Below are 15,182 nucleotides of genomic sequence, written 5' to 3'. Positions count from 1 at the left end.
TATAATCAACAAATTAAAGAAGCATAACAACCAATGAACTTGTGACTTAAAAATCAAATATCGCTATTTTACATTTTTTACTACCTTCGTAATTCATATGGATAAAAAAAACATTTTATAATAAATTATTCCAAAGTGCCACTATCCGCCAAAGGAAAAGTGACATGTAAGCCACAATGAAAGAGCACAACTGCCCCCCTCAATTATTTCCCACAAAAATGACAAAAAAAATCACTTTCACTCAAAGACCATATGCATTCCTAAGAAAAATTCAAACAAAAAAAGGACCCATACAAACAAACAAGTGATAACTGATTTGATGTACTAATATACAACAATAAAATTAAGAAGTGTAGTTACTAGTTGGCTCATTGATTAACAAAAGCACAACGTTTCCTTATCTGACCAGCTGAGCCAGTGAGCACCTCAACCTGACCCATTTTCACCATGGCCTGACTAAACTCATCAAAGAAAGTGTCTAATGGACCATTTACAAGCTGCTTAATGTAAGAAAGAGTTGTAGACGACTTAGTTAGTGCAGCATCAGATTGAAAGAGTCCTCGCCTTTTTAGAAGTAGTTTGTAGTAGCTAAGATCAAATGTCCTAAAGCTACCAGGATCCATCTCAACGATGGTTGTGTTGTCACTAGGCGTTGTACATTTTCTTTGCTTGAGGTTCGCCGCGTACTCGCTGTCGAGTGATGGGTCTTGGCCGTATCCTTGTCCGCTGAAGTTGTAGAGCCGCTCAGAAAATGATGGACAGTGTGCTACTCCTATGGTGTGAGCACCTGAAAGCAACACCAGATCTTTCAAATCAAGACCCTTACTAGCAAAAATTGTCTGGAGTGAGCTGAAGTTGCTAAATGGAGGTGGGATGTTTTGGAGTGCTTCTGTTGCATTTGAGATTGATCCGTCTCGTCTACCAGTTGGTACAGGCCACCATGGACCTCCCTGTGCAACATACAGTACATATTATTAAATTTTACACAAATCACAATTCACAATTCACAATTGTTGCTGCATGTGTATATATACTTACAATGGTCCATATAGAATCCCTAGCAACCAAAGCAATGATATCTGCACAAGAGACAACACCAGGGCATTCTGCCTCAAGTAAGCTCTTAACACCATCAATGAAGCCAAAGCCTCTGAGTGTCAAGTTTGGGTTTGCAGTCTTTTCAGTATCATTGTTTCCTGCTGCGGTTACATCTAACAGCACTGATCCATCACAACCCTGCAGATAATAATTAATTAAGATTATTGTATGTTAATTAGCTCCTTCGCTTCTTTAAGATCGAATACATGATATATATGACAAAAGACAAATGAAATGAAGTGGGTGATGAGTCACTGATGACTAACCCTAACGAAGCAATCATGAAACTGCATTCTAAGAAGAGGAGCAGCCAAAGATTGAGCATTTGGGATGTGTTTATGCACAAAGCCTTGCACAATCTCCTCGGCTTTCGGGCAACTTTGAGCATAGTAACCAAGCTCTAGTTGTGCATCAGCTAAGCCTATGAAACCTATTATTGTTCCTAAGATAATAATCATCAACATACTAATAACATAACTCATTTTAACTTTTGCTCAAACAACCTTCCTTCTAATCAGAAACTAGCTAGTATATATAATATGAGGCTTGTAAGCTAAGGTTTTTAGTGTACTGTTAGCACAGGAAACAATTAAGCTGGGGATTATATATAGAGATGATATATATCTTAGTTGAGTGATAAAAAGTTATTATAGAAACGTCATAACAACAAATCATCATGAATTATGCTAACTACCATGTGCTATCTTATAGTACTTATTTCATATATTATAGTCTAGGGTTGTTAATTTAATGGCCAATCCTAATGCTTTAATATAAATAGTAGTGATATTTATAAGGTAATCAATTAATCAGTTGATTAGTCATATATAGGCGGCTTATTAAGAAGCTAAGCTGGCAAAGATTATAATCTTTTCCATGCGCATATAAGTTCGAGCATGTCCTACAAATAAGTTGTTCACTTTTGTATTACAGTCTTGTTATTGGCATGTTCCACCACAAATACAACATTTAATTTGTCAAGGGGAATTATATTGACAAAAATAAATAACAACCATGATTGTTATGCAACGTGTTATATATTCCGACACCTTCATTTACCTTACGGTGTCATGTCGTATGACTAGTACTGTCGTATCCGACACGACACTTTATTTGGATATGACTAATTTTAAAGCCCATAATATTTATTAATGTTTACATTCATTTAATAAAATTTTCAAATTATAATTATCTTATCTAATATCTCACTTAGTTTTTGCTTTATAAAATTAATATTGACTATTGCCTTATCGGGTATGTGTCACTCAGGCACTAAAGAAAGCGTAGTATGCAGGAGAATATAAGAAGACAAGTACGTAGCGAAAAAGGGAGCAGAAAACCGTTAGAACCAGATAGATTTAGTTACCTACTCCATTACCCACTCTTGGATTAATGCATTTATCACCAAAAGATTTGTTCAAGTGTCTCCATCACTTATTGGTTGTCAGCCCACTCTTGAAATCAAATAAAGTTAACACTCCTTTTAAGTTGGAAGTAATATATCTTTAACGCCAACATAATTGTTGTTTAGTTTATTTTCATTTGGTTCCTTACATAAAAAAAGTTAAGGAAGAATGTAAATGAATGGGAGAGAATAGATGGAAGGAAGGTGAAATTATAGTTTCCTTTCTTTTAAGAAGTACTAACTTATTAATTTATAGAAAATGTATAAGTACTATATTATTAATTGCTCTCACTTTTGAAGAACAACATTCACAAATTTGATCATTTATTTTGAGGAAACAAATTTGATCATTTGTGTGCGTTTTATTTATCATTATGTTGGTAAGGAAATTTCAAAATACCTATATTTATGCCAAGGTTACACAAGCTTTTCAAACAAAGTTCTTTACAACTGAAATCATCAAAGAATGAGGAGTTAGGAAAGTGTAACACATTGTTCCTGAACCTACTTGTAAAGCTTGTTGGAAAACTTATTAATTTATTATCATTGGATACGATAAATTGTAATTTGCTATTTTTTTTTTGTAATTTTATTATTTTTACCTTTATTTTCAAAGAGTCTAATCTGTATAATTGGCTCAAGTTAAACGTGAGATTTTTGGTATCATAGGATATTTCATCTAATTGATATCATAGGATATCTCATCTTACCAACAAAATAATAAACAAATAGAAGACATAACTATTATAGAGCTTTTGTTTTAACCAAATGAACATAGCTCGTATCTCATTCATCTTCTTATGAGGAGTGTACTGGATTCAATCCTAAGGAAGAGCATTGTGACTCTTGGTAGGGTGGGGATAGGGGTCACCAGGATCGGGTTTAGGCTCTGTTCTTTGGTTAATTTGTGTTGAACTGAACTGAATTAAAAATGTGAGAAGAAACTAACTGAACTAAATTTTTCTGAATTGACCGAACTGAATAACTGAATTTTCATTAATTCGGTCTAAAAAAACAAAGTCTTAGTTAAGCTTGCAATTGATCTAAAATCAATATGAGATTGGTAACCAACTTAAGTCCCTCCATATATATACTTACTAACAAAAATATTTTTAAATAACAATTTTTTTTGTGATGGAAATTGAAATGACCTTTGTTGGGTTAAATACTTAAAGTTACACAGAAGTAAAAAAACACAAGGAAAACTTGGATATCCATCATATAATTGACAAAAAGAGACTTATTCTTCGACAAAAACTTAGTAGGGTTGGGTCAAGTTTTTGGACGCTTTTGTTAAACAATTCATCAAACAAAACCGGGTTAAACTTTTAAACTTGAATCTAACACAAGCAATTCATTTTGTTATATTGGTCGTGCTTAAGTTACGTTAACCCGATAACCAAAACAACTTGTATGATAAATAGTAATAAACAACTCGTATACTTCGTTTATTGGTTAAGACTTTAGTATATAAATATGAGGTCGTGGGATCAAAACCAATACTATGTAATTTCTAATTTTCTTATTATACATGGATTACATTAAGTAAAAAGCTATTAGGGAGAGCGTCACGTGACACTGTTCCTTGTCTAGGAACGCCTTTTAATATACGGTTTTTTCACCAAATGCCTTCGAGTTTTCACGAAATTCACCGGGTACCCTCGCACTTTTGAAAATACACGGGGTACCCCTCAATTTTACGATAATACACCCAAATGGCCTTAATGACTAACGGCTAACCGCCGTCGGTCATTAACCCTAAATTTCTATTTTAAAATCCTAATTAACACTTAATCCTAACCCCCACCTCTAACTTTAACCCAGTAACCCTTACCCCTAACCTAAATTCAAACCCTAAACCCTAACCCTAACCACCAGCCCTCCTCTACCCTTCCACCATCCCAACAGCGAGCGGCCCCCTTCCCCCACCCCCACCATGGCAACCCCCACCCCTCCCCACCCCCTCATAGGCCACGCAGCCCCCACCCTCGCAGCCGCGCACCCCCTCCCCTCATCGGCACTATAGTTTCTCCCTGTTCTCAGGGCTGCTGGGGGTGGGTGTTTTCGTGGAAGTGAACAACGCAAAAACGGAAATTAGCGGGGAGGGGGGAGTCGACAAGGGCGGGGGAGGGTGGGGGAGCTGCGGGAGGGTCGATGAGGGTGGAGGAAGGGGGGTCTGATGGGGTGGGGGTTGGAGTGTGGGGGAGGGTTAGGTTTTAAGTTTAGGGATTAGGGTTAGGGTTTAGGTTAGAGTAAATTAGGGTTTAAATAAGATAATTAGGGTTAATGATTATTGGTGGTTAACACCGTTAGTCATTAATCGCATTTGGGTGTATTATGTTGAAATTGAGAGGTACTCCGTGTATTTTCAACAGTGCGACAGTACCCGGTGAAATTCGTGAAAACTCGAGTTATTTGGTGAAAAAACCGTTTAATATATATATATATTATATATATATATATATATATATATATATATAATATTATATTATAGAGAGAGAGAGAGAGAGAGAGAGAGAGAGAGAGGAGAGGGGCAAGATCACATGAGAATGCTCCTTACATGAGAAATGAGAATGAATCTCAACCACACGATTGGTTTAGAATTACAACACTTATTCATTAGAGTTATATCCCTCTAAAAAATTTTGAATTCAAAAAAAAATTTGGTTTTTTTGAATTTTGGAAATTCAAAATATTTTGTTTTTGGAGTTACATCACTTTTTGATTAGAGTTACATCACTTATTCATAAGAGTTATAGCGTGCAAAATTCATTCTCATTTCTCATATAAGTATGCATTCTCATATGAACTCACTTATATATAGGGGCAGGATCACATGAGAATGCTCCTTACATGAGAAATGAGAATGAATCTCAACCACAAGATTGGATTAGAGTTACAACACTTGTTCATTAGAGTTATACCCCTGAAAAAAATTCAAGCCCAAAAAAAAATTTTTTTTTTTTCGAAATATTTTTTCTAATTTTTGTTTTTTGGAGTTACATCACTTTTTCATTAGAGTTACATCACTTGTTCATTAGAGTTATAGCGTGTAAAATTCATTCTCATTTCTCACGTAAGTATGCATTCTCATATGAACTCACTTCTATATATATATATATATATATAATATTATATAATATATAATATATAATATTAATATTATATATATATATATAGGGTTGGGTTTTAGTGAGAACCCTCTTATGGTGAGAACCGTGAGAACCACTTAAAAAGAGCAAAAACTTCCTAAAATGAGCAAAAAAAGTAACAAATGAGCAAAAACATATAATGAGTAGAAAACATTATGTTATCAAAAACGTAAAATGTACAAAAATGTAAAAGAAGAAAAACGTAAAATGAGCATAAAAAAGTTCAATGAGAAAAAAAGTAAAATGAGAAAAACGTAAAATGAGCAAAAAGGTTGATAAATGAGCACAAAATTATTAAATGAGCAAAACCATAAAATAAGTGAAACAAAAAATGAGCAAAAATGTTATGAAATGATCAAAATCTTCGTAAAATGAGGAAAAATGAGTGGTTCTCACGGTTCTCACCATAAGGGTGGTTCTCATATGAACTTAAACCTATATATATATATATATATAGATTAGTCCATTTTACCCGGGCCCATCCTACAAGTTTTTTTTTTCTAGTCTATCAAAAAAGAAAAAGAAAAAGAAAAAGAAAATCCTAGCTAGGTTTTTCTTTTGTTTGCGTTTGCGATTAGGAGATGTAAAAGAGGAGGTAGCCGTCATTCTCTCTCTCTCACAAGTCTCAACAAATATTATTTCCCGATCGTCGACTGTTGTTCTCTCCGGCGATTTTCGACCGTCAATTTTCCCCGGCGATATTCGGCTCTTTTGCTGTGGATTCGACCATATACAGGTATGCATTAGTTTTCGAGCAAATTTCAAAAGATGTTATCCAGATTGCATATGACATTCAACAAAATTACCAGAGAATTCAACCCTAATGTGAAATTATCAGATTAAGGAAATCATTACTTATGGATTGTATCTTCCTTGTCAGGCATATAGTTTTAACATTTCTATTTTGTTATATGTTGTAGATATTCGATGTCTCGATCACCTCGGAAAGCAAGATCAAGATCTCGGTCCAGGTCTAGGTCCATGTCAAGATCAATGTCTCCCCCGAGATACCGGTCTCGCTCTCGCTCTAGGTCCAGATCTGCAAGTCGTGGCAGGTTAGCTTGAATCATGAAAAACATATTTGTTGAACCTTGTGCTTAATTGCTGAACCTTCTATGCTACTACTGGCAGGGTTGAAACAAATCCTGGAAATACGCTCTTTGTGACTGGTCTTTCCTCCAGAGTTACTGAAAGAGAACTTGAGGATTTCTTTAACAAGGAGGGAAAGGTCAGTACTACTGTATTCTGATTAGATGATCTTATATCCAATAACAAAATTTATAATATTAATATTAATAGGATGAATTACAAAATTTTAAACAGCTATAAGACTATTATTGCATCTATCTCGGAGTTATTTTGCTTACCATTCAAATACATCTTAACATGTCGAAGCAACACTGATTAGAAATCTATAGACTGAAAGAAAATAGATGATTTTTCACCTCTTACTCATTTCAAGAAAATAATGTTCTCTAACCTTATTAATATAGGTAGTATTTAGTTGGCTCAACATAATGCTATTTTAATCTAAAATAAATGTATGATTTCTAAGAAACTGACACTTGAATGTTATTAGGTTATGAATTAGTTGGTTATAAAGAACTTGAAACATGATCTTGAATTTTGTTTGAATCAAATATCATTTATTATTTATGAGAAGCTGCCATTTGTCTGTTCTTGCCTTTTGTGGTTGCTGTTTTAGTATTATGTATATAGGGATTAATATTGTAATCTCTGTTCTCCAATTATATGTCTGTAATTCCTTTATTTGCTCTGTTTTCAGGTAAGCTCAGTTTTCTTGGTTGTGGAGCCACGTACGCGCATATCAAGAGGTTTTGCTTTCGTGACTATGGACACTCTTGAAGACGCTGATCGTTGCATTAAATACCTTAATCAATCTGTTCTTGAAGGTCGTTACATCACTGTTGAAAAGGTATCATTGCTATCTTTGAACTAGTATATCGTGAAGAGGTATATGTTCTCCCTTCTCCGTTAACTTGGAGGTTTTTGGTTACATTCAGACAGCATTTTGTCAGCTTTGTTGGCAGCAATCAAAGATGATGAGTTTCATCCTCTCAACTTTAGACAAACAGCTTGATCAAACGGCCAGCTAAACACATATCTCTTGCATCTGTCAACTTAACATAGCAAATATTGCCCAACAACAATCTAACAACAATCGCACTCACCATCAACTCAACTAATCAACGGATACTTTCAACATTCAACATTTCTAGACAGGCATTTATGGTACCTGATACCATTTTTTGGTATTGCTATTTTCATATAGCTTAAGGCTTGTTAGTTGGTTGATGTTCCAATATGGCTGAGATATAGTATTATGCCTTTAAATTCTTCATTTTGCTGATTCTGCTGCTATTTTCTGTCATTCTTGTTTGCTCGCCATATATGCCATGAAGAGATTTTACCTTATTTATGTTATTTCTGCATTTTATTCCTGTTATTATTTTTGGGCACACTGATTCAATGTCTCCTGATCAGGCTTCTTGTTGTTATTATTGGGTGAATTTGAGAGTTTTGTGGTGTTTCGTATACTCTGGAATTGTTGTTTTCAGTATTCTTCAGTTTGTTTTCCCTACCCACCACCACCCCTCCCTCCTACCCTCCAAAAAGAATCCTTGCTGCTTGATGTTACCTGAACTCTGGGAAGTATTAGACTTGTTAGAGAATACATGGATTAATCAATTGTTATTTTATTTTTTGAGACTAGGCTTGTTTGTCTACATCAGCACATCATTATAATAGATGTGGCAAGATAAATTGGGAGTCTCGGTTATAGTTCCACTTTCCTGCTACATTACTATTAATGTCAGTAATACTAGCTTGTATTCGGAGTTGCAGCAGGGAGTGTCAAATGACAAGAGTCCCTTGCATAAGAGGCTAGAGATGAAAACCAATGAAAAGTTTATATTGAATGGCTAACTCATGCTTTATCTTCGTGACAAGTAGAAAGGGAAGAATATGGAGATGCTGGGCAGTGGACGTATGAGAGGGCTGAGGAGTGAGAGAATGGTGTAACTCTGGCAAGGACAAGGAGGATATTGTTGGGTTCTGAGGGAGGGAGGTGGTAGTTGTGGGTTGGGAAAGTCAGTGGTGATCATGCAAAAAGGGGAAGAAAGGGCTGTAAGATATAGGGGACCTGAACTCATTACACATTCATTCTAATATCAATTGCACATCTGAATCAGTGTCCACCTATGCAGCCCTTAAGTTGCTTTTATTCCTCTACCGTTCTTCTTTCAACTACTTCGTTTCTTTTGCTGTATACGATCTCAGTGTCTATTTAGGAACATGGAATGCTTCCGCTTTTATGCTTTTACTTAATATTTTGGAATTTGCATTGAGAATATAGATAGAATGAGGTGTTTGGCTTGCTTTTCAGTCAAGGAGGAAACGGCCAAGGACTCCAACGCCTGGACAATATCTTGGCTTGGGTAAAGCTGGACCTTCAAGTTAGTATTCTTACGATCCCCTTTATATAAATTTTATCCAGCTGAATGTGTCTGTTTTACAAAGGATTCTTTTTGCAGGCTATCGTCGCAAATATCGTGGTGGGTATGGTCGTGATGACTATGATAATAGGAGATCACCAAGACGCTCGCCTTTTCGAGGTGGTCGAGGTTATTCTCCTCCTCGTCGCTCCCCTTATGCTGAAAGGTCAAGGAGGTACCGGTCAAGGTCCTATTCTCCTTATGGAAGCCCAGACAGGGGATATGGGCGTCGCTCTGGTGGGTATGGCAACAGATGAGAAAGTAGTAGTAAGCAATCTGGAAGCCCAGACAGAGGATATGGGTCACTCTGGTGGATATGGTAACAGATGAGAAAGTAGTAGTAAACAATATGGAGATGCTATAATACTGTGTTGTCAAATACTGTAGTGTCTAGAATGCGATTGTGGGATGTCGGTGCTGTTATAGTTCTAGTTGATCCGTTTGGCTGTTTTGCCCTACATTTTAGAAGCCTTTTGCAATATGCTCTTTTTTAAGATCGTTTGCAGATTGCATTACATGAATTGGTATTATCAGGGCTATGTATCTGCTTTCTTAGTAAAAGCAATGCTGAATTAACTTGTTATGTACGTGGAGGTTCCGGGTGTTTTAAATACATTCAAGTGCTTTATATTTTGGGTGGTTAGCACTTGCACGCCTGCACGGAGTGCCTCCCAAGTTTTAGAATTGGTTCAGCTAAGATGACTTTTGATCAAATCATATTTTTATGTGGCGTCTTTGTTTCCTTTTCTATTTAGTATTTAACTATTTATGCATGAACACGACAGTGATTAGTCAATAACATTTCTCCGATCTCTAATAAATTTCCTAGTTTGATGCACACAATGGAGAATGCTTTGTTACCCTGCTAGCTCGTAAATTTATAAATGATGCATGTCATTGCATGAGTTACTCGGACATATTGAAAATTAGACCCTATAATATTCATGAGATTTCAGGCAAAATACCATTTACCTTTAATGACTAAAACGTAAGAATTGTTATTGATTAACCCCATGCACCTCTAATTCCCAACAATATACTATAATTAGTTATTCTCTTTGTTTCATTAATCTCGAAAAATTAAGTTCTTTCTCCGAATTTTGTCAAATAAATTATGAGGTCGCCTTTGCATCCATGAAACAATTGGTAATTGGTGGCTAAAGTCCCCGTTACTCTTGAACATGTTATTCTCACTGTACTGCCCTTTGTTTGGGCTATTAGTGAATTAACTTGTTCAATTTTTGGTTGAAAGACAGAAAATTATTTTATGATATATGAAGCGGATGGAGTTTGTAGGAACATAACAATATAAAAGTTCAGCAAATCAATCAATATTTCTATATTAGTTCTGTAATATAAAACAAGTAAGTCGTTGTAGTATAGTGGTAAGTATTCCCGCCTGTCACGCGGGTGACCCGGGTTCGATCCCCGGCAACGGCGAATATTTTTTTTGTTTAGTAAGGCCTGATTTCGGAAGATGATTTTGATCCGCTTGGATCTCCATCAGGTGATTAAGCACTGACACTATTGATATTTAGCCCTTTTAACAACTGGTCTGTAAACAATTTTCTAATATTGATGTGGTGAACTGAAGTGTGCTCAACTTAATTTTATTGAATTAAACTCTGAAATTACGATTAAAAGCCTACATATTAGCAGTTTAAGCTTGACTAGTTAACATTTTAGGTTGTTAAAATTGAGATATAACATATTTTCATATGTTATAAGTAGAATAATGTTTGGGGAAATTAGGGGATTTAAATAGTATAAAAAAATGTGAGTATTTATGTGTGTGATAATCATTACAATTAGAAATTATGAGTTTCTCGTTAAAACTTGACTTTAGTTTCATTGTCTAAATTTTAATCAGTTGGAGGCTGGAGCTAAAGTGAAAGACAAGATTAATTTGAGATTGTTTTCAAAGAAGGGTTATATGTCTTTTCGAGAGGAAATACAAAAACCGCCCTTCAAAGACAAAATTGATGGAAAACGTTATTTGATAGTGCTATTGCTACCAAATATTTTTGTTTTATTAAGGTGATAATTTTTAAAAAACTTATATAGAATGGTTATTTTCAAAAGTGTAATAATTTATTAGGTAATGTGTTAATCTATTAGGTGATTTTTGACAAGGAAAATATGTCGATAGAGAAAATTTATAAAGGTTGAACAGGAAATTAAATTAGTTGCATCTTATCTTGACATGAACAAGCAAGTCGTTGTAGTATAGTGGTAAGTATTCCCGCCTGTCACGCGGGTGACCCGGGTTCGATCCCCGGCAACGGCGATTTTTTTTTATTCTCCTTTCTTTTTGAGAATAAATTCTGTACAAACGCGAACAGGTAATGAGTATCATCTGAGATTAGGGTTGACTTTGAGTGCTTCATTTCTGAAAATTATTTTGATTTATTTGGAACTTCATCAGGTAATTACAGTTCCATTTTCTGTCAATTAATTTACTTTCAGTACTAGTTTGTTCATTTGCAGTTGTCGTTGTTAGTAATTGAACTAGATAATATAATGCTTGATTTTTACTCTTTTAGATTATTTTCAGGGTTTTACTTACTAATGTTACTGATATTGGTTAATTAGCAATCTGGTTTGGGTTTTTAACTTTTTAATCATGTATATATGATTACATGTATTGTATTCATGTTCTCCCAATCAATTTAATAAATTTTTATATGGAAATGTGCTGATGACAATTTATATTTAGATATTTCCATGAAATTTGTTCAATTATTGATAACCTGATCAATTTTGTGCATCATTAGATATTGTATGTATGGGCTCACTTGGAAATTGAATTGGCAGTGTAATAGCAAGTGTCCCTAGCTGGGAAATTAGATTCTTTCTTGGCAATTGTTTGAGAGGGGCAATGAAACTGTTTGATGCCCATTGTCACCTCCAAGACCCAAGAATTTATAGCCTCGCGCCACAATTAATCCGGTCATCTCTTGATTCGGGCATTGCCCATTTTGCGGTTAATGGGGTTTCAGAGAAAGACTGGCATTTAGTGAAGCAAATGAGTGAATCTTATCCGTCTGTTGTTCCCTGTTTTGGTGTTCACCCGTGGTTTGTTCCTGAGAGGACGACAAGCTGGTTTACCAATTTGAGACAGTATTTTGAATCTACACCCACTGCAGCTGTTGGGGAGATTGGTCTAGACAAAGGGTCACATGGGAAACAGATTGACTTTGATGTTCAGGTTGAAGTTTTTAAGAAACAGCTAGAACTAGCGAAAGAGCTCAAAAGGCCGGCTTCTGTACACTGTGTGCGTGCCTTTGGTGACCTTCTTGATGTGATGAAATCAACTGGCCCTTTTCCTGATGGAGTTATTCTTCATTCTTACTTAGGATCTGCTGAAATGGTCCCTGAATTAGCAAGGCTTGGTGCTTATTTTTCCTTCTCTGGATTTCTTATGTCAATGAAATCACAAAAGGCTAAGAAGATGCTCAAGGCAGTGCCTTTTGATAGAATTCTGCTCGAGACTGATGCACCAGATGCCCTGCCTAAGTCGAATTTGGGCGATTTGTTCTTAGTGGAAGGTGATCCTTCTCTTTCTCCAGAACTTCAAGCGCTTGGAGAGAGTCCACATTCGAGAGCTAGGTCAGAAGCTGACAAAGAAGCACCAGAATTGCCAAAGGAAATGCTGAATCATCCGGCTAATATACATAACATACTGACCTTCGTGGCCTCCCTGCTTGAGATGAGTACAGAAGAAGTGGCGGAGTTAAGCTACTCAAATGCGATTCGCTTGTTCTCTTATCAAGGATCTAAACTACTCGAAGAAGGTTAGTGCATCATTGTTCTGCTTGTATCTGTGCTGCAGATATAGACCTCTATGGATACTTTCTTAATTATTTTCTATTATAATGTTCTTCCTATGAACAAATTATGCATGGTCTCAGTGAACAAATGCATGAAAATATGTGAATAACATTGGGCAAATTATGCATATATGATCCAAATTTGTTTATGTTTGCTATCTTCAGGCTTTCTAAAGTATGCCTGGTTGACTAAAAAATAACAGTGCTGTTCCACCACTTCAGAAGTTATCCTAACACTGTAAATTTTACTGCTATTATGAGTTCATGTTCTAGAATTCGAGGCCTTTGTTGAACTTAAGAAATTTGAACTCGTACATGATAATGTACGAATTAGTTACATGTTGACATGATGCATATCAATGAGGGATTAGTGACAACTCCAATTTGCTACTTCTTTCCTTCCCCCTTAGAAAACATGATTTTCAATCTTACTATTCAATGTCAAATACCTGACAGATATCAGAGTTTTTGCATGTGGTATACATTAATGTGGGAAGCATTTAAATTATAAGAGTCTTGCTTTCCCTCACTTGTTCTTGCATTCCCTACTTCCCTCATATTTGAGCTCGAAACAACTCATTTGAGTATGAGAATAGCCGTGGTCGTGAAGGTCATAGGAAACTCAGCCTGTAATAGTTATAGCCATGAGACTTGTTTTATGTTGAAATCATGTTAGCTACTTAGAAACATAGCTAGTAGTCAGTATGTATGTCATGAACTATATTCTTGGCCAGATAGGTGAAGCTGTGTGGCCTGTATGCTTGAAGTTTCTATATGTTGAGCCACTTAAGATATTTAATGCATGAGATATACTTTCTCTATCCTTTACTAATCACTATATATGACTTTGGCACACATATTAAGGCAATGGAAAATAGACTCATATGAGAGACAAGTGGTCCCAAAGACCATGTAAAAAAGTTGATATACGAGAGGGAAACATGACTAAAAGTAGGTATATTGTGCTTAATAGTTCAAAAGGGAACTGTATTGACTAATGAAGGGACTGGAGGAAGTATAACAGAATCCATCCGTCTCTCAAAGTTGCTTCTTTCCCATACGGTCTCCGAGATCCTACATGACTGTATTTCGATATATATTGGGAGAATTTACGGGCAATTTTTTTGTGAAGTTTTATGTTTTAAAGCAAATGGGAAATCATGTGTAGGACGAAGGGAGCGCTATTTAGGTACACATCATCTGGTTCCCTATCTAGTTCTAAAAATAGAAAAAAAATCTGAATTCTCTTTTGATGTTTCCCATATAATGCTGCAGGTGCTGTTTTGGATAAACCAGTGTGAAGCCACATATCAATGTAACAAACTACTCAACCTCAGCGTCAAATGTTCAGCCAAAGATCATGGCACCTGCCTATCACTGCTAACTCCAGATGGGTCGAGTCCTTCAGTCCTAGATCCATTCCATGTTAAAACTCACATTCATATGTCTTAGGCGCGCTGGTCATGGGTTTCCCCCTCCTGAATCCACATCAGGCACTAAACTGTCATCTTTGTGTTGTTGCACTCCATGATGCCATATTGTCTGAGATATATAATGGTTTAACTTCTTGTATGATATATTTGGAGGAGAATGTTTTGTATCACTACATAATGAGGTATTTTAGTGTTTGGAACGAATTCTCTCTTATAGCCTAATTCTACAAGCTGCTCCTGTCAACATTTTTTGGAGGAACTCACTGTAGTCTGCTTCTTACTTCTTAGCATTAACAAAGCAAAACAACCGAGTCCTTTAGCCTTCTCTTCCAGTCTAGGACTTGGCAAAGTGACTCCAACCGGACCTAGACGTGAACCGTACTTGATACCTGGTTTTTTACCCAAGTTGAGATTGACCTGCCCAAACAACACACCTGAAATTTGAATGGCTCAATCGATCAACTATTCAGTTAAAGTACTGGATTGTATAACCAAGCCTGATATGAATAACCCATTTGTCTCTTATAAATTTAGCATAGTAAACAACTACACCTATTATTTGGCTAACCCCAATTGATGAGCTCCCAACTGACTTGATATCATATTATAGATACTCTGTTAGACCTAAGAGATACTGGAGGTAGTATTTTGCATGAAATTCTAACACGAACTCAAGAAGTATAAAAAGCATAAAAATCCCGAAGCAGTAGCATAGCAACATCTAATACTATAATTTCCTGCCTTTTAAT

At 35.8% G+C, this 15,182-nt stretch overlaps 3 protein-coding genes and 2 non-coding genes across 7 annotated transcripts; 4 read left to right on the top strand and 1 right to left on the bottom strand.

The window, feature by feature from the left end:
• Positions 1-18: 18 nt before the first annotated feature.
• LOC104909106 (peroxidase 3) lies at positions 19-1,772 on the bottom strand. Its single transcript, XM_010698305.4, has 3 exons — positions 1,365-1,772; positions 1,039-1,236; positions 19-950 (listed from the first exon to the last, which is right to left on the bottom strand). Exons 1-3 carry the CDS (start codon positions 1,578-1,580, stop codon positions 369-371), a joined length of 996 nt encoding a protein of 331 aa, XP_010696607.1. The 5' UTR covers positions 1,581-1,772; the 3' UTR covers positions 19-368.
• Positions 1,773-6,203: 4,431 nt separating this feature from the next.
• LOC104909105 (serine/arginine-rich splicing factor SR45a) lies at positions 6,204-9,757 on the top strand. Its single transcript, XM_010698304.4, has 6 exons — positions 6,204-6,391; positions 6,576-6,710; positions 6,787-6,883; positions 7,442-7,591; positions 9,062-9,131; positions 9,210-9,757. Exons 2-6 carry the CDS (start codon positions 6,583-6,585, stop codon positions 9,425-9,427), a joined length of 663 nt encoding a protein of 220 aa, XP_010696606.1. The 5' UTR covers positions 6,204-6,391; positions 6,576-6,582; the 3' UTR covers positions 9,428-9,757.
• A 781-nt stretch (positions 9,758-10,538) lies between these two features.
• TRNAD-GUC (transfer RNA aspartic acid (anticodon GUC)) lies at positions 10,539-10,610 on the top strand. The gene has a single exon. It is a non-coding gene; the product is annotated as a tRNA-Asp (tRNA).
• Positions 10,611-11,385: 775 nt separating this feature from the next.
• Positions 11,386-11,457, top strand: TRNAD-GUC (transfer RNA aspartic acid (anticodon GUC)). Its single transcript has one exon. It is a non-coding gene; the product is annotated as a tRNA-Asp (tRNA).
• On the top strand, positions 11,390-14,637 carry LOC104909104 (uncharacterized). 3 transcript variants are annotated; one of them, XM_010698302.4, is made up of 3 exons: positions 11,390-11,595; positions 11,985-12,964; positions 14,276-14,637. In XM_010698302.4, the coding sequence occupies exons 2-3, from the start codon at positions 12,049-12,051 to the stop codon at positions 14,299-14,301; spliced, it is 942 nt and encodes a 313-aa protein (XP_010696604.1). In that variant the 5' UTR covers positions 11,390-11,595; positions 11,985-12,048; the 3' UTR covers positions 14,302-14,637. The 3 variants fall into 3 exon arrangements, with proteins under 3 accessions (XP_010696604.1, XP_010696605.1, XP_057247090.1); XM_010698303.3 differs by having other exon boundaries at positions 11,945-12,964; XM_057391107.1 differs by lacking the exon at positions 11,390-11,595 and having other exon boundaries at positions 11,616-12,964.
• Positions 14,638-15,182: the final 545 nt, after the last annotated feature.

The sequence above is a fragment of the Beta vulgaris genome, chromosome 8, assembly GCF_026745355.1.
Source record: "Beta vulgaris subsp. vulgaris cultivar EL10 chromosome 8, EL10.2, whole genome shotgun sequence".
Classification (NCBI taxonomy): Eukaryota; Viridiplantae; Streptophyta; class Magnoliopsida; order Caryophyllales; family Amaranthaceae; genus Beta; species Beta vulgaris.
Note: the sequence above shows the minus strand (reverse complement) of the source record. Positions and strands in the feature narration are given on the sequence as shown.

Coding starts and splice junctions, on each gene's coding strand:
- LOC104909106 (XM_010698305.4), bottom strand. CDS start 1,580: ATGAGTTATGTTATTAGTATGTTGATGATTATTATCTTAGGAACAATA. Junction 1,237..1,364: donor TTCATGATTGCTTCGTTAGG/GTTAGTCATCAG, acceptor TATTATCTGCAG/GGTTGTGATGGATCAGTGCT. Junction 951..1,038: donor GGGATTCTATATGGACCATT/GTAAGTATATAT, acceptor TATGTTGCACAG/GGAGGTCCATGGTGGCCTGT.
- LOC104909105 (XM_010698304.4), top strand. CDS start 6,583: ATGTCTCGATCACCTCGGAAAGCAAGATCAAGATCTCGGTCCAGGTCT. Junction 6,711..6,786: donor AGATCTGCAAGTCGTGGCAG/GTTAGCTTGAAT, acceptor TACTACTGGCAG/GGTTGAAACAAATCCTGGAA. Junction 6,884..7,441: donor TCTTTAACAAGGAGGGAAAG/GTCAGTACTACT, acceptor CTCTGTTTTCAG/GTAAGCTCAGTTTTCTTGGT.
- LOC104909104 (XM_010698302.4), top strand. CDS start 12,049: ATGAAACTGTTTGATGCCCATTGTCACCTCCAAGACCCAAGAATTTAT. Junction 12,965..14,275: donor ATCTAAACTACTCGAAGAAG/GTTAGTGCATCA, acceptor ATAATGCTGCAG/GTGCTGTTTTGGATAAACCA.